The 27268-nt window shown below is 39.0% G+C and overlaps 1 protein-coding gene across 4 annotated transcripts in view; it reads left to right on the top strand.

The window, feature by feature from the left end:
* The window catches only part of LOC117420159 (PHD finger protein 21B-like), a 99977-nt gene that overhangs the window by 59326 nt on the left and 13383 nt on the right, over nucleotides 1-27268 (top strand). For 3 of the 4 annotated variants that reach the window (XM_058986402.1, XM_034033740.3, XM_058986401.1), the window contains 7 exons: nucleotides 844-1080; nucleotides 19828-19920; nucleotides 21558-21896; nucleotides 23116-23247; nucleotides 25514-25565; nucleotides 26067-26143; nucleotides 26366-26420. In XM_058986402.1, the coding sequence (XP_058842385.1) occupies nucleotides 844-1080; nucleotides 19828-19920; nucleotides 21558-21896; nucleotides 23116-23247; nucleotides 25514-25565; nucleotides 26067-26143; nucleotides 26366-26420 (985 nt within the window). The remainder of the gene's footprint in view (nucleotides 1-843; nucleotides 1081-19827; nucleotides 19921-21557; nucleotides 21897-23115; nucleotides 23248-25513; nucleotides 25566-26066; nucleotides 26144-26365; nucleotides 26421-27268) is intronic. The other variant, XM_058986403.1, reaches the window with a different exon arrangement.

The following is a 27268-nucleotide window of genomic DNA, read 5'->3' as shown; positions in this document are numbered from 1 at the left end:
TAAAAAAAAAATCTAAAAGACATGAGCAGGAAGCACGACGCGGTAACTGTCCGAATTCATCACATATTACATGTTGATTTGTGCCGAGCGCTGTGTTCTAGGAGTCTGAAATGTGCTGCAGCATGCTGTACTAATCACAGCTTCTGAACGCATGCTCTTCAAAGAGCTGTCACGGGTGTGACTAGCATACTTATTCCAGCCTGCTCTCTGCCTGTGTGCGCTGCTGCAGACAGAACTGAGCCTGCCTGCTCATCCATCGCGTAGGCCTGAGCCTCACTGTAGAGTAGGAGGGCTGGGCTGGCGATGGTGTGTCATTGTGGTCACTGGTGTAAAGGTAATCCAGTTGGCAGTTCTTCTAACCAGGTCTACTCAGAAGAGTTTAGTAAAAAGAAAAACTATTGGAGTGATTGTGCCTCTTCCTTTTGAATGTACTCAACACATGCCTCACCCCAAGGTGTACAGTCCATACAAACAGGTGTTAGCACCAGTGTTGTCTAATTCTGTTTTGCTTCCCTAAGAGGTGAAGCTACTATGCTTGCAACTGATTATCTTTAGGGAATGCATAAAAACTGGAAGTGCAGAGTATGGCGGAAAGTAGTGAACAAACAACATAGGAATTACATTGTAGTAGAAAACTGAAAGGTGATGGCCTTCAAATTGAGACATTAAACCATGTTTATCACAGGCGCCAAGGCCTTCACACATTGTGCATTCTCTTTACACATTAGCTGAAAGAAGCTGCAGTCAATTTGTGTGTATATATAGTTCTATATATGGCACGTGTTTATATGACGCAAGATGGGATGTTAATAAAAAGCATCCCCCTCTGTTTTGTCTTCACAGAAGCTTGCGGTAAGAAGTTGTCCTGTTGGGAACACCAAACCCATTTCCCTCATCAAGCCACCCAACCAGAGCATAGCAATTTCAGTTGTGCCGGCAAAGAATCCTGTCCCCATGGTTACTGCACACAGTAACGGACAGAAGGCAGCGAGCCCAGAGCCTCCGCAGACAGCCCCCATCAACCTGCAGACAGCTAGCAAAGCGGGGGGCAGGAGAGTGTCCGAGACGTCAAGCTCACAGGTACCAAGAATACTGAACCCCTTTCACTGACACTGCCTTTAAAAAGAATACCGAACCCCTTTCACTGACACTGCCTTTAAAAGAATACCGAACCCCTTTCACTGACACTACCTTTAAAAAGAATACCGAACCCCTTTCACTGACACTGCCTTTAAAAGAATACCGAACCCCTTTCACTGACACCGCCTTTAAAAAGAATACCGAACCCCTTTCACTGACACTACCTTTAAAAAGAATACCAAACCCCTTTCACTGACACCGCCTTTAAAAAGAATACTGAACCCCTTTCACTGACACTGCCTTTAAAAAGAATACCGAACCCCTTTCACTGACACTGCCTTTAAAAAGAATACCGAACCCCTTTCACTGACACTGCCTTTAAAAGAATACCGAACCCCTTTCACTGACACCGCCTTTAAAAAGAATACCAAACCCCTTTCACTAACACTACCTTTAAAAAGAATACCAAACCCCTTTCACTGACACCGCCTTTAAAAAGAATGCCGAACCCCTTTCACTGACACTGCCTTTAAAAAGAATACCGAACCCCTTTCACTGACACTGCCTTTAAAAAGAATACCGAACCCCTTTCACTGACACTGCCTTTAAAAAGAATACCGAACCCCTTTCACTGACACTGCCTTTAAAAAGAATACCGAACCCCTTTCACTGACACCGCCTTTAAAAAGAATACCGAACCCCTTTCACTGACACTGCCTTTAAAAAAAGAGGGCGGCTCCCGCTGGCCATAGGACAAGATCCTGGGCCACAATGTTGTCATATAACTGCTACTAACAAGCAACAATGTCACAACAAATAAAATGTGCTTACATTGAAACGCTGTGTATTCATTCCACTTACAACTGTGTGGGCTTAGAGCAGTCATTTGTTTTTATTTGCAGCCTAATTTGGAGATGGCAGCCAGAGGTGGATTTTACAATGGGTGCCATCACATAGTTATTTGGGCAAATGAGAAAAAAGTGTCTATTCTGCAGTTTAAGTACACATCATTGTTTATGTGCACCAAGAACATCGAGCTGGACTTAAGTGGTGTAGAAAGCCTTCTAAATGTAAATGATCACTAACTCACTGAAAAGAAATAGATGCATCTACCTTAACACTGTCAACATAGTGTAGGGCCACCACGGGCAAAGAGGAAGGCACCAATCCCACATGATGGGCTCAGATTATTCTGCACCATTTCTCAATGATTAGCCCCTCAAATCCCCTCATTTGGGGATTGAAATCTGCCCATGTAGACTTTTGAGTGATATTTGTGTCGTTTTAATGCAGAAGCACCTGCCAACCAATCATTTGAACCTGTGAATATTACAGTACAACCTGCCTTTGGGGAACCCCAACCACTGTAGCAAGTAACCAGTCTTGAATTAGCAGACATGTTCCATCCCTTATAAAAGTTCACCAGTATTTCATCAAAAGTTCATCAGTATTTTTTACTTTTGCCATGGTTATACTTGCTTGCCATATTTATAAATATGCTTTACCATACCTTGCTATTCTTTAGTACTTTCAATATTGTTTATTACACTTTGCTATGCTTTTACTATTGGAAACTGTTATAAGGGTTTGTTTACCAGGTAAATCAGGTTTCAGAGGATATTAGTACTGTATAAAAACTGTATAAAAAGTTTTATCAAGATATAAATAGGAATCCTCACTCCTTGGCATCTTTGGTGATTTCAGAGGAAGGTGGTATTAGCTGTTTCTGGTAGAAAGAAAGAAAGAAAGAAAGAAAGAAAGAAAGAAAGAAAGAGTTGCTCTATAGAAGAGATGTCAAGTCCACTCCAGGTTTAACAGTGACAACAGCAGCAGTTAAAAATGACATCATTCTTATAGAGGGTAAGAAATGGATTTTAAAAACCCTTACTACACCTTTAAGTTTTAACAACCACAAGTGAATACTCCCCCTGTGGAGCTTTCTCTTCCTCTCTCTCTGTCTCCCTCTCTCTCTCTCTCCCTCTCGCTCAGACGCTACCCTCCCACTTTAGCTGACACGCTTCATAAGATTCAGCTCAGACTCCCATTTGATGCCATTACTGAAGAAATGGAATAAAGTGCCTGTTCAGTGTTTTATCCGCCAGTAACATTATCAACACAGGGTGACTGACTGCTAACAACCTTGACAAACAGATCACCTTCTCAGCGTTGTTTTTATTTATTATTCTCTTGCTCCCCCCTCCCCTCCCCCTTCATTGTCAGGACCCAAGGAGAAAGCCACAATGGGGTTGCCACGGTTTATTGTTTCACTTGGTTTTATTGGTTTTTTGGTTACATCCTGAGGGGTTCCATAGGAGACAATTGACCATATTCCCCCAGCTGTCTATTGTAGCTGTTGGTTCACAATATTCCTTCAAAAATGGTTCAAAAACATGATTTGACACTTCTCTGTTCTACCAAAGCAACATCCTATTAAAAGGCAGATAGGCCTTGGTTAGAAATTGCTTATATTGGCCTACAAGAACTGTAGGCTATTCCTCATCACATTGAAATCTGTTGTCAAGTGTTTAAAAAATATATATATTTATTTCCCTTATCAAAGTTTCCCATGAATAAAATCATAACTAAGTGTAATAAAGCACATTGAAAGCATGGTAAAGCACAGGTGAGCATTGTAAAGAATAGCAAGGTATGGTAAAGCATATTAAAAAATATATATAGTATAACCAGGGGAAAAGCATAGAAACCTGCAAAGATACTGTGGTAAACTTTTCTAAGGGTTATACTGTGCAGGTGTTCCAAAGCGTATTTATTTTTCATTTTGAAATGAGCTTGTAGTTTATAACAGTGACATCACAATAACAGCTTAGCCAAGCTTTGAATTTAGAACTCCTTAGAGCAAAGGCAATCCTGAAAACAATAATGAATGACTTTATTAACTCTAAAATGGTTAAGGGATGTACAGAAAACATGATGATTCTTCATGGGTATCTCAGAAATAATCAGTTTGTGAGTAAAGACGCAAACTACCATACCATACCAATTTCATTTATATAGTGTCCTTCATGTGCAAGCATCACAGGGTACTTTACAGGGTTGACAGGGTTGAATAGTCGAATAGGTTGACTAGTCGCCACTTTAATCCTTGACATGGGGAAAAGATGGCATCCTCATATGAGGTCATCATGCATTTGCGTCATCCATATGTTCCCATATAAAGACTAGAAGAGAGATATAAATAAATCAGGATACAATATTACTGCAATGAATGCACACTATCAATTGGTTGTCAATACTGTAGTAGTAATATTATCAGTGTTTCCTATATGATGAATACAGGATTTCTAAAGAGAGTTTCAACTTCCATTCGGAGCCCTGTTTTTTTGTACCTCAGAGGTGGCAACCCTAACCACAAGTAGGGCCCTGGTGTTTGCGCAACAGTTTAACCTTCACGTGACCACCATTAGTTAATATGCTACTATAACGGGCAGTGTTGTGTGATACACTGCCGTTACAGATTCTGTCTTCTGTCGGTGAGATGAGGTTAAAAGCTCTATAACCATGAGTTCGCACCCAGTCTCTGCCCTGTTACACTGGTGAGCAAGTTTTTAACAGGAAATAAACTGAAAAAATGACCTTTAAATATAGCGTGACCTAGTTTTGTTAAGACACTGAACAGTCTCCCTTGGTGGGGCTCTTGGAAAATCAGGAAACCAAAGAAACGTATTTAGAGAAACTATTATGTTTTTCTAGGAATGCATTTGGTTGAGAGTGGTTGTGCCTTTTGAATGTGCATTAAGTCTAAGAGAAGTTTGTTATTTCCACAGTGAATGTGTGTGTGTGTGTGTGTGTGTGTGTGTGTGTGTGTGTGTGCAGATTGTATTATTTGCTTGTGCTCTGAGCCTTATTGCACAATGACTTTCAAGGCACGTGTCAGATAAAGGACATCAGTTCAGTTTTGCACAGGCACACAGTTTAGTTATTGAGCCCAGAATCTTGCTAATTCTTGTACTGCCTTGTCCGGTTGTATTAATTTGTGATGAGAAACAGTAGAATCTAATACAAAAATACGATGTCTTGTTGGTATTTAATAATAAAGTTTTCTCAATGCATAGATTATTGTAGATAATTACCTGTCCATTATTCAGTTAGGAAAGTGGTTTCACATTTTACCAAAATTACTTTGGGGGGACATTTACCCCACATCCTCTCACAAATAGCGTCCCTGTATCAAATAGCTAATCAGGAAACTATTGCATGTTTGTTTGTTTTAATTCAAGTTAAAATGTCTTCCCATCCCTTTACTGCTTCTTTGAAGAGGGGCACAAGTGTGCTGTTGCCTTCTTTCTGCTCTTCACAACCAGGCCTGCGTGTGGACAGGCTGATTTTACAATGTGTGGCCTCTCCTCTTGGGACTGGCCAGGCACTCCCCGGGTGATTACATTTACATAAGAATGTTTGACCGCCGCTTGGGCTTCAGCTGGGGTCTTACGGGGGGTGAAAGGTCAGGCTAGTAAGGCACTTCATTAACTGGCTGACCCCACTGGCTCATTTGAGAGAGAGAGAGAGAGAGAGAGAGAGAGAGAGAGAGAGAGAGAGAGAGAGAGAGAGAGAGAGAGAGAGAGAGAGAGAGAGAGAGAGAGAGAGAGAGAGAGAGAGAGAGAGAGAGAGAGAGAGAGAGAGAGAGATTTTGTACTAGAAACACAGCACAAGTTCAGTATTTTAACTAACATGGTTTTATTTGACTAACATTTGTTATCGAGTACTGTTGTGAACCACACATTGATAAAATGACTATTTTAAGTGGTAAAAATTGAATTTTTAAATAATTAGGTGGAGCTAAGGGAACAGGACTAAGTTATAATTAACTAAATACTATTCCATAAAAATATAGATATGTACAAAAGCCTTAAGCAGTACAGTAGTAAAATTAAATTAATACCTGGCTTTTTTTTGTCTATCCTACATGCAATACAGTACAAAACGAACCATGCTGATGCATTGTAGGCGTCACATTGTTGTAGTACGCGTAGATAATAAAATATTATTTTAAACTGAAACTAAATTATTTCAGCATATTTTATTTTATTGCTCTCTCATACTTTTATCCCTTCCACCACCAGTAAGTAAGCGCCTTCACCTTTTGTCAATAGAATAAATACCGTGTGCACACACCTTACGTAAAAAGTTGTAGCAACACACAGGAACACGTAACACAATAAAATAAAAAGGTCCTTATGTACCCTTTAAAGAAGCGTAAAGATCAGGTGGAGTATCACAGTCTGAAACAGGAGCTCAAATTAGACAACATAATAAAAAGATTAATGGGGAAAACAGCCCTAATGTCACAATTTAAACTGTTCTGCAATTCTGTTTAACATTTTTTCATGTAGGACTACACAAATGCATACATTTGTCATAGCAATGGAAACCGATAGGACTATACTTCAAACATTCGCTCCTCTAAAAAGTTACCTTCTACACTCTGTGTGCGGAGCCAGAAATTCCATGCCCAGCTCCATGGCAATAGCTTGTTTCTTTTTTTTCTTTTTTTCGGTGTCCTTGTATTCTTTATGTGCTTTATTATACAGTTCTTCGTGGTTAGCTACGCAGAGAATACTCTTCTCTAGAGCCATGTTGAACACAAAACAGGAACTGCAAGAATCCACGTGTCTTCCCAGTCATTTATCATTGGTCAATGTAATTAACGCACGTCAAATCGGATCAAATCAAACTTGTTTCGATTCCAAAATTGACGCATCACTGTCGTACGACAGTTACGGACTCAGTGTGCAAGGTGCAATAGGGAATGCACAGGATCGTTTTCTTCTTAGATGCATGTTCAAATTGGATACATGATCAGATCCAGTGGCCTTTAGTTAATAAATAGGGCGTGACATTTTCAAAATGCCATGCGCAGTCATCTCAATTTTGCTCCCACAATGCTGGCCAAATTACAGCCGCTTAGTAAATGAGGCCTTAAGACTTTTTCACACAAGGGTTTAACACAGTATCAATGCACCCTTCGTCTGAGGAAGAGCAGCCTAAACACTGGTGAAAATCACAATAACAGTGCTGTCACTGCAAATGTTTTAACTTCATATTTGAGCCTGTTTGTAGCTTATTAAATCATGTGAATGAATGCAATGATGGCAAACGTATGCTTGTCTTCAGTCATGTGGAATTAGGTTACTGTACTGAACATCAGATGAGTTCAGTTGGGATGGAGCAAATGCAAGTACAATAATAATACTAGAGAATAGCTGGAAAGTGCTGACTTGTGACCAGTGTCAAGGATGTACAGTTTTTTACTAAAACAAAGTATAATATATAAAACTACAGGTATTCAACTGGCAGGAAAGCTCACAACTATACAAGAAGGAAATAAACTGGTACTATCTGGCAACTGGACCTAGGTTATGCTTTGTTATTAGAGAGTTTAAATTAAAATAAATCTACGTCCTGTCAATTTATTACAGTTTGGCTTGCTGTGCTATAGAGATACAAGGGTTAGATAGCAATCATCAGCCAGGTTATAATGGAACATCAGAATGGTCATAATCAACGCATTGAGAGCACTTTATTATTCAAAAACAAGAAGCAAAAAAATAAGAACCTTTCAAATACTACTGGAAGCATGCATGTGCATATCATTATATATATATATATATATAGCAATGCAATATATGCATTTGGAAAACTTTATTATTAACCCTATAAAGAGTAAGCAACGGGGTTCTGAAAAATATAGCATTATACGTCCACACGTGTTGCTACAACTGTTTCAGTAACACACCTGTAATTGTTCTTTTCATTCTTAACATCAGACAACCGTTTACACTTAGAACTTTAACATACCTGTCGACTCATTTTGATGGTCACCTGTATATTATACTTTTCAAACCTCATAAGAGTCACTCAAAACCCTTAAGAAAAAGCAAAATGACTGGAAAATCAGTTTCAGTTATTTCTGATGTAACTAATTAACAGACTGTTTAAGAAATTAACGTTCAAACTTTAATAGATTAACATTCAAATCTATTTCTGCTTTTTATTGAAAAACTAAATACAAATTTAAATACTTCCACTACCAAAACTAAATACAAATGGACATACTTGCCTAAGTATTCCAAATGCATTTGAAATACTTTTCCATACAACAAACATTAATGTATTGAATAATCAACACCAGCATTAGCGCATGTTATGTTGTATTATCATTTTTAATGTATTTAATCCAATGCAATGTAAAGGAATACCGTTTATACAATAGCAATATAAACATTACATTGACACTATTGTACTGTTGATTCAAAACCTGCAGGGGTATAGCTGTAACAATGCGCAGCTTTCTTGAATTATTCGTTGTCTCACTGAAACACAGCAACACATTTGCAGTAAGTAACAACAAGGCAGTTTCCTTTTATAGATCTGTGACAATGGGCGGGGAGTCTGTAGACTCGTGCTTCTTGATGAATACTCACATCTGCCACAGACTGGTGGGGAGTTTAACCCTTGAACCCAGCATTGTCGTCCTTGTGGATTATCACTAAACCATCTGAACTTAATCCACCCTAGAGTTCTTCCCTCAAAGCAGCTGGCACACAGCAGGGTAAAGCAATTTCGAGGTTATAAAACAACAGCAGCGCCTACTGTAAAGGGTTTTCCTTGAGAATGTGGAGCTTTCTAAAGCCGAAGAAGCTGGTCAGATCTGTAGAAGGGGAAACAGATGGGAGAGGGGGCAGAAAACAACACAGTTATTTGATGTGTTAGGCGGAGAAATGGATTTTAATGTGATGAAACTTCACACTGTTTGTGACTCACTGAATAGACACTGTTAGAGCGCTAGAATTCAAGACCAGGAAAATGATCTATTTTAGGAGTTAAATGCACCCTTCATACACAGGCCAACAACATGGCTCATTCTAAGCTCTAGATTAATTTTAGGAGGGGGTGCAGGGGGAGGGGGTTTATGGGCTGTTGCCATGGAGACTGCAGAAGAAAAGGGTTACCATTATACATGATGCACATTTGATACCATGACATAACAATTGCTGCAAAATGTATATTAAAGTATATTTTATGTTTTTTGCCATTTTGTATTACATCTTTCACTGCTGCCCAAAAGGGAAACACAATAATTGAAAGTAAATATTCTCCACATCCTCATGTTACTGTGTCACATCCGATGACATGTACTATGGAGATCACATACTACGTTTATTTCTAATAATTCCCACTTCTGGTGTTGGGGAAACAGGTGGCAATTGGATTAAGTTAAGATGGATGGAAAAGGGAAGTTAATTTGAAACTCCCTTAAAAAAAGCAAATGCAAAAAGTGGTAATCTTGGTTTAAATAAACCCTGGCTACTTTCAATATTGTGTTATGTCCTGATGTTGTTGTGTTAAATCAATCGGCTGGGTTTTGCAATTCCCTTATTAAGTAGTGTCGAAACTATTCCAGTATAATGCTCATGCAAGAGGAAAATAAATGTTTAGAATACCAAAGGCAAAAAGGAAACCGTATTGAAAGAAACTGTTTAAAAATCCAGTAAAACATCAAATGAAATAGTATTTCTACCTGCAATATATATATATATATATATATATATATATATATATATATATATATATATATATATATTAAATACAGTAAGTTTTTAATATAAATTTATATTTATTTCCTGATCTAATCTTGTTTTGTAGTCTCATGCTTTCCTAATAATACAAGAAGCAGTAAGCTTGTGGAAAGCTTTCCCACTTGAGTCTTGTAGGGTCACAGTGCGCATACCCCATCCTTGGTTTAGATCCAGTGTTATCAGCACATGTTATCACTGAATTAACTTGACTGTACTGCACATACTTTATTGTTCGTTGTAACAGGGCGAGGTGCCCTTTACATTGATTTGTTTATTTTATTTTAGGATGGGGTCCCCCTCCGCCCCTGTATTATTTTGTATTTGTTTTGTATTATTATTAGTAGTAGTATTATCGTTATGATTTATTTATTATGTGTAGAAGACGGCGAAGCGCCGTGGGTTTTGTTATTGTTTATTATTGTATTTACAGATGATGGCGTAGTCGTGCGGTTTTGTTTATTTTAAAACGTGTTCTGGCAGAGGCGAGATTGGTGCTCGTCCTCTGCCAGGAATAATTAATAAACTCGTGCAGAAGGTGGCCATCTCCTGAATTAATTAAGTGATTAATTTTGTTGCTAATCGGGAGATGGTCACCTGCATAAAAGCCTGCAGCTCTCTACCCTCGCGGTGGGTGTACGAGCTGAGCTTAGAGAGCGAGGAGAGAGAAAAACGAAACTTAAAAAGAAAACATACAGGAACATTGAAGGCTATTGCCCTGCCTGACCTGTGTGGATTTTGTGTTCGTGATTTGTTTTATTTAAAATATTTATTTTCGCTCTGTGAGCACAGTGTGTTTTTTGTTTAAACCTTTTATTTATTTTTGTATTATTTAAAAATAAAACGGCAAACGCCGCCTTGAACTGCAGTACTTGGTGTGTGTTTACCTTCCTGCTTCTGTCTGATGTCACCACCCAGCCATTCCTGTCACATTTGGGTTGAAATGTCACTGCTTTTTTGCTCTAGGTTTTATGTGCTGTATTTCCTCCAACAATCTTCATTCAAGTATATAAACATTAGGATCTACCGCAAGACTTGATAATGGATGCAAATGGAAATTACATTCCAAAACATATTAAAACCGCTGAGGGATGGAACATAGCACCCCCTGTGGGTCACATGTTATAGTACAGGTGGTTACATTACTTGCTGAGACCCCTCCCTAATCCAAGCCAACGGATGACAGACAGGTTTAAAGTATATTTGACATGGTTTTTGCTTTACACAAGACTTTTTTGAGACCCTAGTCAACCTACTTTGTTAAAAAAAAAAAAAAAAAAAAATTCCTAAAAAAACCTCTGAAGGTTGCATCTGTTTTGGCTTGATTACATCAGCACTTTCTGCTGCATTGTCAGTTTTCCAGGTTGTGTCACCTTGAGCTGTGTGTAGAACTAACGAGAAACTTCAGAATGCAGGTCTCTGAAATGGGCATAACTGAGGAGGCAGTGTGTGATTGAGCCAGCCGACATGTTGTTCCAGCTCTCAGATGAGATCAGGCTCATTTAGCTGGAACACAGCCATTTCCAAATGCTGTTATTTCATGCTATGTACTGCACTGTTGAGCAAAATTACATTTTCCATTATGTAAGCTTAAAAATCATCAATATGTTCACATTTCATAAAATACATAGCAGCATTTTTTTACAGTGCATCTACATGCACATTTCACAACACATCAAGCATAGAAATACAGTGAAATCACTCCTACTGAGTTAGACAAAGGATCAGCAAACATGGCTTTAACAGAGGGTGTCCTTACTATAGAAGAGATGTAGAATTTCAATATCATCGGATTTTAATTATTTAAAAAGTTCTCAAGTAAGCCAATTTATTCAACACTTTATCGAACCATTCTAGATGTTATTTATTTAGTTTTCTTATATACAAACTGGTCTAAGTTACTGTTTTTAGTTTCTAATATTTTTTGTATCTAAATCAATTGGACAAAAAAAACCAGAATGGTTTGTAATTTACAGCATGTTAGACTTAGGGTCGCCACCTGTCCCTGTTTTCCCAGGATCATCCCGGTTTTTGAGGAAGGTGTCCCAGGAATTCAATATGCCTTCCCAGGACACAAAATTCCAGTACCATAAATTGAGTTAGGTAAATCAGGATACAATATTACTACAATAGACGCACAATATGAATTGGTTCTCAATACTATGGTAGTAATATTATCACTGGGGCAATTTTCATGGAAATAGAAAAATAACTCACCTTTTTCTCACTCTGTTTTGGTAGTACTTTCAGGTTGTGTGTTTCCATGTAGTTCTTTTTCAGCCAGAGAAATTCTTGTTCCAAATGCAAATAACCTAATTAATATTAAAAAAAAAACATTCCATATTCCTTGTATTAAACAAGGATAGTACACAGCACATTCTTATGGAATTATTATTTGCAAAACATTTTTGACCCATAAAAAAAAAAATATATATATATACAAATAAACAGGGGTGGGGTGTACCCCGTCACAAAGACCAAGAAAGATTTCTGCAAAATCTGGAAGAAGAATCGTTCGAGCAGCCCGGCAAAAGCCTCAGATTACTGCAAAAGATTTGACTTGAGAGAAGATGGTCAAAAAATTCATGAGTGAACAATTCAACAATACCTTAACAAGATGAATGTCCATGATGCAAACCAAGATGCAAACCAAAAACAATACACAAAAGAAAGCGATTGGAGTTTTCCATTGAATACTTTAAGAATCCTGATGATTTCTTCAACCAAATTTGATGGTCAGACAAATCCAAAATGTAACTTTTTTCACCAAGAAAGCAACAATATATTTGGTGGAAGAGAGGAGAAGAATTTAAAGAAAAGTTCATCATGCCCAGTGTTAAACATGGTGGACAGTGTATGATGATATGGGCTTGTTTTTCTTCCTCAGGCACTGGCAACCTTTGTATTGTAGAAGGATCAATGAATGCTGCGAAATATCAAGACATTTTGCATTCTCATTTGTTACCCAGTGCTAGAAGGCTTATTGGATGTAAGTTTGTATTCCAGCAGGATAATGACCCTAAGCATTCTGCAAAGTCTACAAAGGCATTTCTCAAAAAAAGGAAGATTATAGTTCTGGATTGGCCATCTCAGTCCTCAGACTTGAATCCCATCGAGATGTTGTGGATTGACTTGAAGGCTGCTGTTGCAAAAAGGAAACTAAAGTCGATTGCAGAACTGTCACAAGGCTGGCTGAGTGGTGACACGTCAGACCCGGAAGAAACACAGACAGACAGTAGTGGTGAGTGAAACTGAGACGCAATGGTAGCGTTCAGAAGGTTTATTGCAAAATAAAAAGGTTTTAAACACAAAACAGGACAAGGCACTTACGCCAAAATAAATATATAAACAAAACGCACTAACACACAAAACAAGCGGACGAACGTTTAAACAAGTACCGTGCTGGCACTTCCTGCACGCTGTAGCAATTGTTATTCTTTATTTCTCTTCAGTTCTCCTCCTCTCTACACCCGTTCTCCACTCACGAACACCCAACCCCGAGTGAATGAAACGTGCATCTATTTATACTGTTGTGCTGGGATTCAATTACTAATTAATTATTCACTTGAATCCCAGCACGTGAATTAATTATGCGCAACCTCGTGCGCGCATATTACTTACTTTAAATGCACGTGCAGTGATGTGCAATCCCGTGCCTAAATACAATTATACAATTTAAATACCACTTGAAACACAGACCCGTTTATATCCCGTGTACCAATCTCTATACACCAACATTAACACACGCAACATACAACACAGAAATGCACACAGGGGCGGAGCACATTGCCACAAGAACACAAAGCTGTATGTGTTGAAGAGTGGGCAAAAATATCTCAGGAAAGATGCAAGCAACTGGTTTCAAAAGACAAAAAAAGACTGCAAGCTGTAAAGGAAGCAAAGTGTGGGAACACAAAATACTAATGTAAGGGGGCCCAAATACTTTTGTCAAAGTATGAAAATAGTTTTTCCATGTTATTTTTCATTTCATTATGTTATGTAATAATTAGATGTTTTATTATAAAGCTGAATATCTACTGTAATTTATATCTTTCAATAGAACAATTAAAAATGATAGAAATCACTTTCTTTGTGGTTTTTCTCATTTTATTAAGTGCCCAAATACTTTTGTCTCTGACTGTATATTTTATATACATGTTAAAGTTTTCCTATAGAACCGTAGCTTCAGCAAATCTGATCCTTATAGTCTACTAATGGAGCTAAAATACCAGCACTTTAGGTTAATGATATAAAAATGATCCAGTTAAAATGTTTTGTACAGTACATTTTGTAGTAAATCAGGCAACCCTGCTCGCCATGTTTCCCACTGCATATTATTTGTTATAATAATAATAATAATAATAATAATAATAATAATAATAATAATAATAATAATAATAATGATGATGACTAGACCTGCCAGGCAGTTTTTCGGCTTCCAAGCTCAGTACCAGTTGGAAATTTTGGGAAGCTGTAGCATTGCAGTACAAGTGTCAGCAACAGATCAGTTTTATGGAGCAGTTTCAATTCAAACTACTCCATTAGTTCATTATCTCACGATGCTTTATAACTTTAAACACCATAGTAACCATGACCCTATCTACACACTCTAAGGACTTATAAGCTAATTTTGCATTTAACTTTAAGGAGAGGTCAAAGGTCACGATCAAGGTGATTTTTGAATAAAGCATATATGGTTCCTAAATGTGTTGTATAGTAACCATAACCCTATGTGCACTGTAAGGAGTTATAAGCTAGTTTTACATTTGACCTTAGAGAGGTCAAAGGTCACAGGCAAGGTCATTTTTGGATAGAGCACACATGGGTTCCTGTCTGTGTTCCATAGTAACCATTAACCAATCTGAACTGTGTAAGGAGTTACAAGCTAGTTTTACATTTGACCGAAGATTTTGAAAGGTTTTTAAAGAAATGCGTCAGGTGGCCATATTGGTTTACGCACAAACACAATTTTTGAAAAAGTCAACTGTATTGACACAAGGATGATGCTTGTCAGCTTTGGAGTTATTCAAATAAACCATTTTTCAACTGAAGTGGTTTTAAATTTAAGAAGAAAATGTAGGCCTGGCTGCCATCTTGTTTTACAAAAGAACACCATTTTGCCATATTTGAATTCCATTGTCCCCAGGATGATGCCTACCAAGTTCAGAGTTAGTTGGTTAAACGGTTTGCAAACAGAAGCAGTTTGATGTTTGGCGCACGTTTTGGCAAATTTGGTGGCAGCCATTTTGAAAGTAAAATTTAACACAGCAGCTTCTGCTTCGCAAACTTGAAGCAGGTTTGGTTGCTGATGACGTATGCAAAGTTTCAGATCAATCGGTTCATCGCTTCCCAAGAAGATTTTGAAAGGTTTTTCCAAAAAATGCGCCAGGCTGCCATCTTGGTTGACACAGGAGCACAATTTTTTTTGCATCTGATTAGTTACACTGCATGCGAACAGGAGCAGTTTAAAGTTTTTGGGAGGAAAAACAATAATAATAATAATAATAATAATAATAATAATAATAATAATAATAATAATAATAATAATAATCTTTACAATAATAATAGGCTTCTCAAGCCAGCTTGGAAGCCTAATAAATAGAAATACCTGAATCTGAATCCCGCAGTAACAGTGCAAGGCTCTCGCCAGTAGAATGTGCTTGTAATATAATATATTCTGTTCTTGTTGTTATTGATGAACCAGTATGTCGGTAGTCCATGAGTTCAACACATTTCTCAGTGCTGCACACTTAGACTTCTGGAACTTCGTTATGTAGAATATCAGTCTTGCAGCAAACTGCTTTTAAGAACTGTACTTGTCTTTTTTTTAACAAACTCATGGAACCAAGTTTATTTTATTTTTCATGTTTTCATACTTTAAAACAAATCTTTTTAAATGAATTTGCTCAAGCCTAGTGTTGTCTGTAGACACGACAGCAATAATACAGCTACGCTAATTTAAAACATATTTTGGTACAAATGTGACTTTTTAGGTACCTGTGATAGCTGGTACTGAAGCTAGTGTACAATGAATTGCATCTTATTGCCATGGGGGACAGAACAGTCTAGAACTATTGCATAAGCAATCAGCTACCCAATGACCAGTGACAAAGATAACAAAAGTAAGTGTAAAGAAGGGCTTTGTTATTTATTTATATATTTATTGCAAAGGCTTTTTTTTTAATTGTAGTAGATTCAGTACTTTTTATAACCTTGCTTATAAAGCCACCTAACTATAAAGCACTTTTTATGAGCCAAATGGCAATAATCTGAAACATTGAATAAATGGTGTCACGTAAAAGAAAAACTAAAAAAAAAACACTGACTGAAGTAGTATTTAAACGCCTCGTGCTCTGTGGGATAAAGGATCCCATTTTTAGCATGAGAAGACGATTTACCCACCCCTTAAAGTCGTACACTGTTTTAGACACACACTTCCTGTAGAGTGTGAAATGTGCGTGGTATGTGCGTGCTACAGCACATAAATAATGACTGTGGAGAGAGAGTGACGACTTTCTAAGCTGCATGAAAACCGGCCACTGTTACCTATTGGATGAGTGTAGGATTTCTAAAGAGTTTAAACTTTTAGCAGCCCCCCCTTCAGGTTCAGAGGTCTTTATCACAGTTGACACGCAAAGCATCCATAACTATTAAACACACAAAGAGGCTGAATTCTCAAAGCTATTTACTCCAAATCGTCATTTTGTTTTTAAGAGAGGAGAAACGCGCCCAATAAAGCTACCAAACCAGATAAAAACAGCTAAGGTTTTTAACTTAGGAGCTTGTGAGTAGTCTTACATTGTTCCTTATTTGTTTAAGAATATGAATTATGTTTGTTTCTTTCTTTTTCTATAGATACAATTTGCGCTAATGACAATTTTGAGTAATTAATTTTGAGAATCCAACCCTTAAAATGATCTTAACTGTCATTAAAAAGAGACAGTAGTGTTGTTTAATATATTTTTCCAACAACATCTGCATTATGACTTTCCAGCACCTCACAGCATTTTCTTTTCTATGTTCATTCCATTACATTCTTAATATATACATAGGTGTCGGGAGAGATACCGAGAGATAATAATGGAATAAAAAAATGGAAAGAATTTCTATTTATACTAATAATTGGCATCTCTCCTTGAATTGTTAGGTATTTTTATCTTTCAAATTCTCCCAAGATATTGGCCTTCTTTTTAAATGGGCTGAAAGCTGTGTTTGTAGCCCCTTTCAAGCTGTTCCCAGTGGTTTAGCAATGATCTGGGTTCAGTGTTGAGGTGTGTTCTAGCAAGTGCTACAGACAGCAACAAGCTCCAAAAGCTCCATTCATCTGCGAATGAAAAGCAAGCCCAAGGTTGCTGGCTGCATTCACAGAGCCTAAATGAAAGTGCTTTAGTTAAAAAAGGCAGCAATTACTACAATGAAAGCCCATTCAGCATGACCATTTTTTATCTTTGCCGTTGCCATGGAATTAACCCTTTTTCTCTCCCTTGCGTGGAACAACTCGACTTTAGGATTCGCTCACGCTGCAAAATCCGAGTTACTGATATTGAACACACTGATGAAGATGGAAAACATTCCTTTTTGTTTAAGCTAAAGGATCTTTATAAAAGAATAAAAGAAACTCAAATTGACTGCTGTGGAGATGAAGTCATCTATATTTACAAACCGCACACTGCTTCCTTCACAGTGTTTTCACTGTGCCCCTGCATTGAAGCTGTTGTGTTGAAGTTCATTCAATTTTGTATTGCTTCATCGTTAATGCATAATTCACGGTTAGGCAATGAGGACAGTCAATATTATATGCACTGTTTTCTGTTAGGATCTGTTCAGTAATTCAGTGTTTCACAGTTTCTTATACACCCCTTCCTAACAGATATAATAATACTGCCACACAGTCCTTAATTGTCTACTTCATTTAGTTTTACGTGCACAGTATTTTGGATTTCTACTGCAAAACGCTGTTCATTAATATGCATTGTTAATATTTAGAACTCTTCAACAATTGCAGAAGTACTAGTGTGCCAATTATCAGTATCCAAACTGATCAGCTTGTAATGCATAGATCTGATATAATACTGTTGGTCCCCCCAATGGTATTTGTATGACTAAATAGCTGTAAGAGAAAAATAGGTTTGGAACATCCCCCCCCCCCCCCCCCCCTGATTTTATTTAGAATTGTACATCCAGTAGTTTATGAGGGAGGTTAGCAAGCTGTATAATTCAGTGTTCTGTTTTGTGATTTCACTAAATAGTTGAATCGACTATAAGTACAGATATTGTCTTGTGGTCTGGATCAGCACGCCTTGTTCACCTGGTAGAGTTAACAGTGCCATGGGAGGATGCTGTAGATGAGGCGTATGAGAGGAAGAAACTGCGGTATGCTCAACTAGCCACTGAAGCGGAACAGCGAGGATGGAGAGTTCGGGTTTACCCAGTGGAAGTGGGTTGTCGAGGATTTGTGGCACACTCTACAACCCGGTTTCTCAGAGACATCAGATTCAGTGGCCAAGAGTTGCGTCGCACAGTGAAGAACTTATCTGAAGCAGCAGAGAGGAGCAGCAACTGGCTGTGGTTGAGACGGAAAGATTCTGGCTGGGGACAGGTAAGTAAGCTGGGCTGAGTTGAGTGGGGGACGGAGGGGGGTGATGCTGGGACGCCAGAATCACCGTCGAGCCCTCTTGAGGTGTCGTGGGCTAGTCGACGAAACACTGAGGATGGAAGGTGCCCACTTGAAAACCCCAGAGATGTACCCTACTTAGCTCAATCCAGACGGTTGTCATGCTGATGCGCTGGGGAGGCCGCACTTTGGTTGATCCCCGGAGCCAGCATCGCAGCCGTTGTGTGTGCTGATGCGCCAGGGAGGCAAAATAAGCTGATCCCTGGAGCCAGCATTACACTTCAGCCATTAACACCAGACAGAAGGAAGGAATGGAAGGACATATGGAAGGAAACGTAAATGGATGGAGACACATATGGATCACATTAGTTTACTGTAAAGCTTCGTCTTAGTTGGTGCTTATCTTGGCGAGAGCCGAGTTCAAATCAGCATGAAGTTTTAACATCTACTCTCGTGTGATGGAAATCTTGCACTGAGACTGCCTTAGAAATCATAGCTACAGTCGTTCTTATAGGCAGTTGTGATGGTAACCTTCTATTGTGATACATCAGCAGCAACATTTCTTCCTCTCTTTTAAGCTTTGAATTGCAGCCTCTAGTAAATATTACAACCAGACTGCCAGCATTCTGTGTCAGTGACGTGTGATTTCTCCACCCTTCTCTCTCACACACACACAGTAGATACAGTGGCTGCACTTTGCACAGAGCAGAGTTGCCCTTTGATTTGTTCACTGGCATTTTGTGGATCAGCCAGGCCTTGAGAATGAAATACCAGTATTTTGTGGGAGCTCCTGTTTTGTGCTTAGGGCCTGGGCCCCTTCTATCAAACAAGTCTGGTCTGAATAGCATGCAGTCTGATTTAACATTTATTTTGAATGAGGGGTCATGAATTTGCCTTTCCAGTCGCTCGCCATGGTGCTGAAATAGCTGAGATTCACATACAGGAGTGTTTTGATCGCATACTAATTGCATTTAATCTAGTGTGTTAGACATAGGGTTATATACTGAAGGTGTTGATAACCTGTACTAGATGACTTTGCTATAGCCATGCACAGGAATTCTCAACAAGATACCAGGGTTTACTCAGTTTTCAGTTTTTATTCTTAAAACAAATTAGTCAGCTTCTAGTTTATCTTTTGTTTCACGTAAAAGATTTTAGGGGCTAGGTGTGAGATCAGAGGACTGTTTTAATTATTAACCGGTTTTGGTCATGTGAGTCTGTTTTAGCCAATTGGTTTATAATGGTCTCTTGAGTGTTTGTTGTACTCAGGTTCCAGTCTGTTTGTGTCTGTTTTACTGGTGTACAGTGCAGTGTAACAGACACTAATTACATTGCAGTCATTTCAGGATCTAATGCAATTTAGTCACACCTGAGCTTATTTAGACATGCTCTTGGCTCAGGTGTGACTAATTCAGCTCATGACAAAAACCTGACGTGGTGCAGACTGGCGAGCTGCAGTAAGGGGGTGTTTGTGTTGTGTGGCTGCAGTGTAGTGAGAGGCATCGCTAACCTGGCTGCTGTGTTTGTTGTGCTTCACAGATTTTGGGACCCGTCACAGCAGGGCCCATCAAGGTTCCTCAAGTCAGCTCCCTGCATAGACTGGCAGGGCAGGCATCCAGAGAGCTACCTCAGGTAATTCAGAGGAATACCTCTCCTCAGCTCCACCTTGGTCCTTCGAGCCATCCTACCCCCTCCTTCCGGCCATGCTTCACGAAAAAGAAGAACCAGTATATATATACACACATACAGTACCAGCACAAATTATGGCAACAACAAATGATTTACAGCAGACTAGGGGTGGGGATTGTATTACCCATTTTTCCTCACTCAGACCCTTTACTAAATAAATGTCTTGGTATCCCTGAATAGATAATAGCCTCCTCTTTAAAAATATGCTAAATATTTTAACGAGCAAGACATCTCCTGAAATGTTTTTCTAGGAAAGCAGTACAACTGGGGATGGTGAGTTTGTTTCCAGATAACTTCACTCAGATTACTTGCTCACTAAATATCTTTGTATCCCTGAATAGATAACTGGGCAATACAATCCCCACCCCTAGTCTTGCTATAAATCATAATGTGTGCCAGTACTGTATACATACACACATACATATGATTGTGACATGTAGGATGTTGGGCACTGAAGCACATCTGCTGTACATTTTAGAAGCTCATTGCTTCAGGTCTAGGTGTAGGAGAAAGTGAACCGGGATAACAGAATTTAAAGTTAAGTAGGACCTAATACTGTGCCCTCCCCATCACCATTTGAAAATGCCTGTTTGCTGTATCTCATGAAAGTGGAAGCATGTAACTGAAAAAGGCTTTGGGAGTGTAGAGACAGGCGATTACCACATTTACATGAACAGTAGAGAGCATGCCTTCACATCTGGGGGCTCGCCAGTGTAAAACGTTTCCCTGAACGTGACATTTTCTCTCCTCCCCGGAGGGTTTCAGTTCTTCAGCTGCTGATCCCAGCTGTGCATTGGATCACACTAACCAGTCAGCATGTAGATTGAAAGCACATGGGAACTCCCACCTCTCCCTCAGCATGTGTGTGCATCATTTGGCATAAAAACAGCAAGGCTAGTGAAGCTTTTCCAGCCTCTAGTTATTTCTAAAATAATTAAAGGGTTCAGAGGTAGACACAGTATACAGTTACCTACACAAGGCATGGAGGATTTAAAATCAGGTTTACAAGTAGAGCATGCGTTTAATGTACTTATTTAAGGTAGAACTATAAGTGGGCAAACAATGTTTTTGTTAGCTATTTTTCTTAAAGTTTAACGTCAGAATGTATCAATATTTTTTTTAAACTAAATTTTAGCGTGGACACTTTTCATGTTGTTTGGATTCAGTCTTTTTATTTATTTATTTATTATGAAGTCATTTTTACCCATCCGTCCCCCCACCCTTTTGTGTCTTCATGAAGTGACACCAGTGTTGAGCAGGGGACAGCAGTGCAGGCAGGCACACATAGGTTCCCTATGTTTGAAGTGCGGGACAGAGACGTGAACTGTAGGGTTATCTGTTAAGTTTGACTGAATGACACAGAGTTGGCCTCAGAAAGACATAAATCCAGTTTAACATTTTAAAACTAACAAAAAAGTCTAAGTATTATTCAATATAATATATATATATATATATATATATATATATATATATATATATATATATATGTAATTGAAGTGATGAAGCTCCTTTCTAAAGCCACACTGTTGGGTGTTTAATGGTTCTAGAGGACACTAAGCAGGCTCTTGCTGTTCCCCCAGGTAAGGCCAAAAACCCTGATCCCCGACAGTGTCAGCCCCTGTCGAGAGCAGCCGTCCAGTCAGCCTCAGCCCCTGCAGAAGGCCACGATGGTCAGCATCAAGAACGCTGGGCCTGCCCTCCCCACAGCCAACAACACTGTCTGCCACGTCCAGCTGCCAAACGGCCAGTCCGTGGCCACGAGCCTCTCAGAGCCGGCCAGCGTGTCTCCGGTCCTCACCACGGCAGGAGTGGCCTACGCCATCATCTCCACTTCGCCAGGCAACAGCACCGGCACCGCAGTCTCTGTCATCAGCGATGCCATGAAGGGTCAGCCTCTCCTCATCAGCGCAGACAGCAAGGTGGGACCAATTAGCTAAGCGCTGCCGACCAGGGCTTTAGAATTCAAAGCAAGTGAGCATCGGGGATCACTGTACTGGTCCCAGTTTGGGTCTTTGCTTGATAATAAGACACCTATTACACAGCAGTTTCTCCCATTCCAGGTTTTACTACTACGAGCTTGATTAGCCACAGTGTATAGGTAACAAGCTCAGGTGTGTGGTATTAAACACCGGGAATAGTAAAACCGGGAATTAATCCAAGTGCTATGCAACAGGAGTCTTATTTCCATCAGTGAAAAACAATGCTGGCTGTGCAAAATATTATTATTATTATTTATTTCTTTGCAGACACCCTTATCCAGGACAACTTACAATTGTTACAAGATACCACATTAATTTTACATGCAATTACCCATTTATACAGTTGGGTTTTTACTGCAGCAATCTAGGTAAAGTACCTTGCTCAAGGGTACAGCAGCAGTGTCCCCCACCTGGGATTGAACCCACAACCCTCTGGTCAAGAGTCCAGAGCCCTAACCACTACTCCACACTGCTGCTACTGTGCTATTGTTTCATGGTACTAGGTCACTTCCTGCAACCTAGTACCATGAAACAGTAAAATCAAAAGATTGTCTATGCACTAAAAGAAAAATGGGGGGGGGGGGGGGGGGGGCAGTGACAATGTTGCTAGTTAAGATTGATTTTAAAGCCTTAGTTATAATGTATGTATATCAATATATATAGATCCAGCCTCTGTATTACCTGGAATACGTCTAACATGACTACAGCTATGCCAAAAGGTTAAACAGTTTCCTTTAACTTGTATCATTCTTCTGATATTCTGGAATGGTGAAGTTCATTTAGTTAACCACTAGATGGCAGCAGTGAGTGCAGTTGGTTGTCCTGTTCAGGTAATCCATGCACAGGAATTCAATTTCACTTCATTTAGGGGGAGAAGGGACTGAGCTTTAAGCACAACAGCTTCTGGTATTTTGTGCCATGCTGTAACAAAATAACATAATGCATTTCCCTGTAAACTTTCAGTTGCACAAAAACACTCTATAATCATCACAATAAGATATGTCTGTTCCTTGTTTTGCACTATGTTGCTATTGCATCCCTTACAATAGCTAAAGAAATTGTGTTGTCAGTATAGATCACAGAGCTGTGGTTCTAAGTGGCTGTATTTACCGTGAGGCTTCCTCACTCTGTCTTTCTTTATTGCTTTCTTTCTTCCCAGGTGATAATAATTCAGCCCCAGGTTCAAAGCCAGAGTCAGCCTGAGATTAAAACGGAACCCAAGAAAGCATCTGAAGAGCCTGTTCAGAGCTCTCCCCCGCCTGCCAAGAAGAAAAAAGCAGAGAACCCCGAGGTAGGGACGAGGCAGCACCTCCCTCCCGTCCAGACTCCACACTGAAACCCGAGTTTCTGGCTAAAATAACCATACCGATTACCAGGCAGTACCTATAAAGACATACAGATATACAGTATATATATATATATATATATATATATATATATATATATTATATATAAGCTAAGCTAAGGCTCAACTTCATTAGACTTATGGATTAGGTTATGTTAAAAACAAACCTCAATATGCTGAATGTTGACTGTATTTGTTTCTACAAAAGGCAACAGTCCTTGTAGTCTATTCAGACACATTAAAACACTTCAATGGGAACTTCAATAGAGCCATACAGTATTGTGGAGCTTCAGGAGCCATGTGTTGGGCAGCTCTGATCAGCAAGGCAAGCAGATAATCAAACACACAGTACAAAGAAGTAGAGTTTACGTGTATTTGTTGCCGTTGCAAAATAAACAGGTTGCCGTTCTTATCCTGGTGCTGACTCACACAAGCTCTCTAGCAGCAGAACTCCTGTCTTACCTTAGCACATGGCACTTTGACACAGCCCCCCTTGTCACAGCATTCGTAACAGACACTGACACCACTTACAAAACGGCTTAATAGAGCTTTCATTTGCAATCGCTCATCGCTGTGGATTGACGTTTTCACAGTTATCTTTACATTCAATTTTAAAACGTGTCCGAAGGTATGAGGCAATTGAGCGTCACCTCTCCTCTTCATTAGTGACACAGGGGGACAGGCGACTCTGTCCAGCACAGAGACCACTGGGGGACCCACATGGACGATAGGGCTGCTCTAATGTGTTGTACTTTTAAAGACGTTTCAAATTTAAGAAGTTAACTACAGTGAAAGGAGCTTTATGTTAATCATGTTTCATAATCCATTTTTCTTATTAGCACTATTATCAATATCGTTACAGCTTTCCTACCTTCTTTGATCATTGCTGATTTGGAACATTTATATAAAAAAGCTATTTAGATGAAAATGTGCTGTTTTCTGGTAAGGCCTTACTTACACGTGTTGTAGTTTGAACTCCAGTGGTCCAGCTGCAATCAAGCCATTTGACCGTCAGCAAAGGTACCAGGATGTAGCAATTTAGCTACAGCATTGAATTATCCTAAATAACATAAAAAGACAAGCAAAGAACCAAAAGCTTCCCAGCATAATAAAAGGGGGATCAATATTAATGTTAATAAAGATAACGTGGGCAATTTGAAAGCACTGTTTAGAATTCCTTTTAAATCAGTAGGATATACAGACTGCCAATGACAGTCCTGGAGGGCCATTCCATTCCAGGTTTAACAGCTATAATTAACTACTTCAGGGTCTGGTTTAATTGGTTGAATTAAACAATGTAGAACAGGTTTGGAACAAAGACCAGGAGTGGAAGGGCCACCTCTGGTATAGACCACTATTTGAGGTAGGTTTGACTGAAACTGCAGAGTAACCCTTTTCAGAAAGCTCACTATTCTTTTGTTAGCGGATCCTGATGCGTATACAGCTCACTCAGACTCAACCTCTGCTGCCCTTTTCTCTCTAGCGAGCACCGCTGCAAGAAAAAACAATCCCTTCCTTTCCTGCTGGATGGGAAGTGTAATTAAATCAGGTTAAAGGAGTATCCGTGGAGAACAGAATAAACAGGCAACGCACTGAAAAAAAACAAAGTTTGAGCCCTTTTTCTTTAATCAACGAAAGCAAACAAACAATCACATACATAAGAGTCCCCTTCCCCTGATACAATGACCTCTCACTCCCTTTGAGCTGTGGAGCAACAGGTTGTATGGGGCCCGGTGAGACTGTTTAATTGACGTCAAAGAGACAGTCTCACCATATGGCAGTGGGTTCAGTGTGGTGTTTAATACAGAGCTATATTAAGAGCTACAGTAAAAACTCAATGTTACAAACTCCACGCTTATTAACTGACCAAAGAAACACACCATTTACATAGTTAAGAGATAAACACAACTCTCCTGGCTTATGTTTTGTTTTCTTTTTATTATTCTGCATGTATGTAGACACTCGATTATTACAGTACTCGTGGAATAAACCATCAAGGACAGATGTTTCAGACATGTTGCATGTCTGTAGCTTTAAAGTTGTACTGTAAAATATAAACACTGTCCCTAACCCTTCCTCTGGCTGTGACCCCCCATGGTCAGCCAGTTTCTTTACTGCTTAGTCTTGCTTTTGGTTTGTTCCTCGTTGCTTTGAGATATCCCAGTGCTCACCCCTCAAATCTAATGATTGTTGGTTTCTTCCTCCCCCTTAGAAAATTGCCTTCATGGTTGCACTTGGCTTGGTCACAACAGAACACTTGGAAGGTAAGATCTGTCACAATCATTACACTACTGGTAGAGGCAGTGGCGTAACTCTGATTTCAAAAGTGGGGGCCACTTTCTGTAGCTGGGACATATGCAATTAAAAATAAACGTTGATTTAATTCAGATTAGAGCCTTTGTGGTTCATTTTGACACCAATTTGTTGGGCTGAGCCGAAGGGTAAGTGTCATTATCAAGAGTATGTATGGAGGACTTTACAGGATAAGCAAATTAACTACTAAATAAAACTAAAGAACAAAAAACTAAACTGAATGTATTCAAAGAAAAGCATAGTGTAGTCAATACTTTTTTGTGGGTTTTTTAAGGTTTTTTTCCTTGAAGCAAAATACAATATAGAGTTAAAGAAATATTTTCATGGGGCCACTACTGACACAATCTACTGTGAGGCCTGGTGGCTTGAGTTGAAGCCACCAGTCCTTGTATTGCAAAAACACATTCCTACTTATTGACTGTAATGCCAAGGATGTTTTTATTTCCATACAGAAATCCAGAGCAAGCGGCAGGAAAGGAAGAGGAGGAGCACAGCCAACCCGGCCTACAGTGGTCTGTTCGAGCCTGAGGTACACAGTCCCTGCTGGTTAGAGTGGAACACAGGTCACTGGAGGGCTGATTCCTATGTACTCATGCATCTGAAGTTTTGATTAGGATATTTGTTGCCAATTGCACCTCTAGTAGTAACTATTATTATATGTATTTTTGGAGGTGAATGTACGTAGTTAAAGGATACATACAAACAGGTAGATTGAATCTCATGTATCTTTTGTTGTTCCTCTCTCTTCCAGCGCAAACGACTTGCATCAAACTACCTAAATAACCCCTTGATCCTGACAGCAGGAGGTAAGCAGTGTTCGTTAGCCCTCACTATTATTATTATTATTATTATTATTATTATTATTATTATTGACAAGGTAATAAGGCTAGAAGAACTAACAATGTTTCTGAGATACTTGTCCAATAGTTGTTTTTTTTTTAAAAACTCTTTCTTGTAAAGATCTTGATAAATGTTCTGTATTACCTTTGTGTCGTTGAAATGTGTTGCTGATACAGCAGCACCATTCTGCCTTGTTAGTGTATACTGGTTAGAAGGAAGAGCACAACTGACTCTTAAACATTTCACTTCATGCTAATAAAAACCTATCCTGGTTTTCTGTTACTGATGTCAAGATGAAAGCTTTGAGCTCAGTAAAACAAGGCTTGATCATTGTAGTTAAATAATAAATAAAAATGAGTTGGAAACTCTATAATAATGATGTAGCCTCCAGGTTTAAACAACATTGTTTTTCAAGGTAGCACGCAACTTTTTATACAAACTGGTTTTCATTTAAGTACCTTAGCAGTGCTCGTGTGAAAACAAAATCATTGAAACTCAGAAGGAGGAATTACCTGCAATGTAAAACATTGTAGCTAGACCTTGAACTAATACAAAAAAAACAACCAACTGAAACAAATAATAAAAAACTCTCCCGAACCAAATCAAACATAACATCTGAACCATTCTAACCCTAACATGCATCTTAATTGTCCATTGTTGAGCTTGCATTAAAAATTTAGCCATTGCATAGGAAAGCACTACACTGACTGATAGAAATGACCCCCGAACAGTAACAGCAAGTGACATTACAATTGAACAGTTCTTAAAGTGTTGTTACAACCCAGCAGTTGTCAGCATTAAACCCTAGCAGTTC

This window comes from Acipenser ruthenus, chromosome 14 (genome assembly GCF_902713425.1).
Source record: "Acipenser ruthenus chromosome 14, fAciRut3.2 maternal haplotype, whole genome shotgun sequence".
Lineage (NCBI taxonomy): Eukaryota > Metazoa > Chordata > Actinopteri > Acipenseriformes > Acipenseridae > Acipenser > Acipenser ruthenus.
This window is presented reverse-complemented; position numbering and strand designations above follow the sequence as displayed.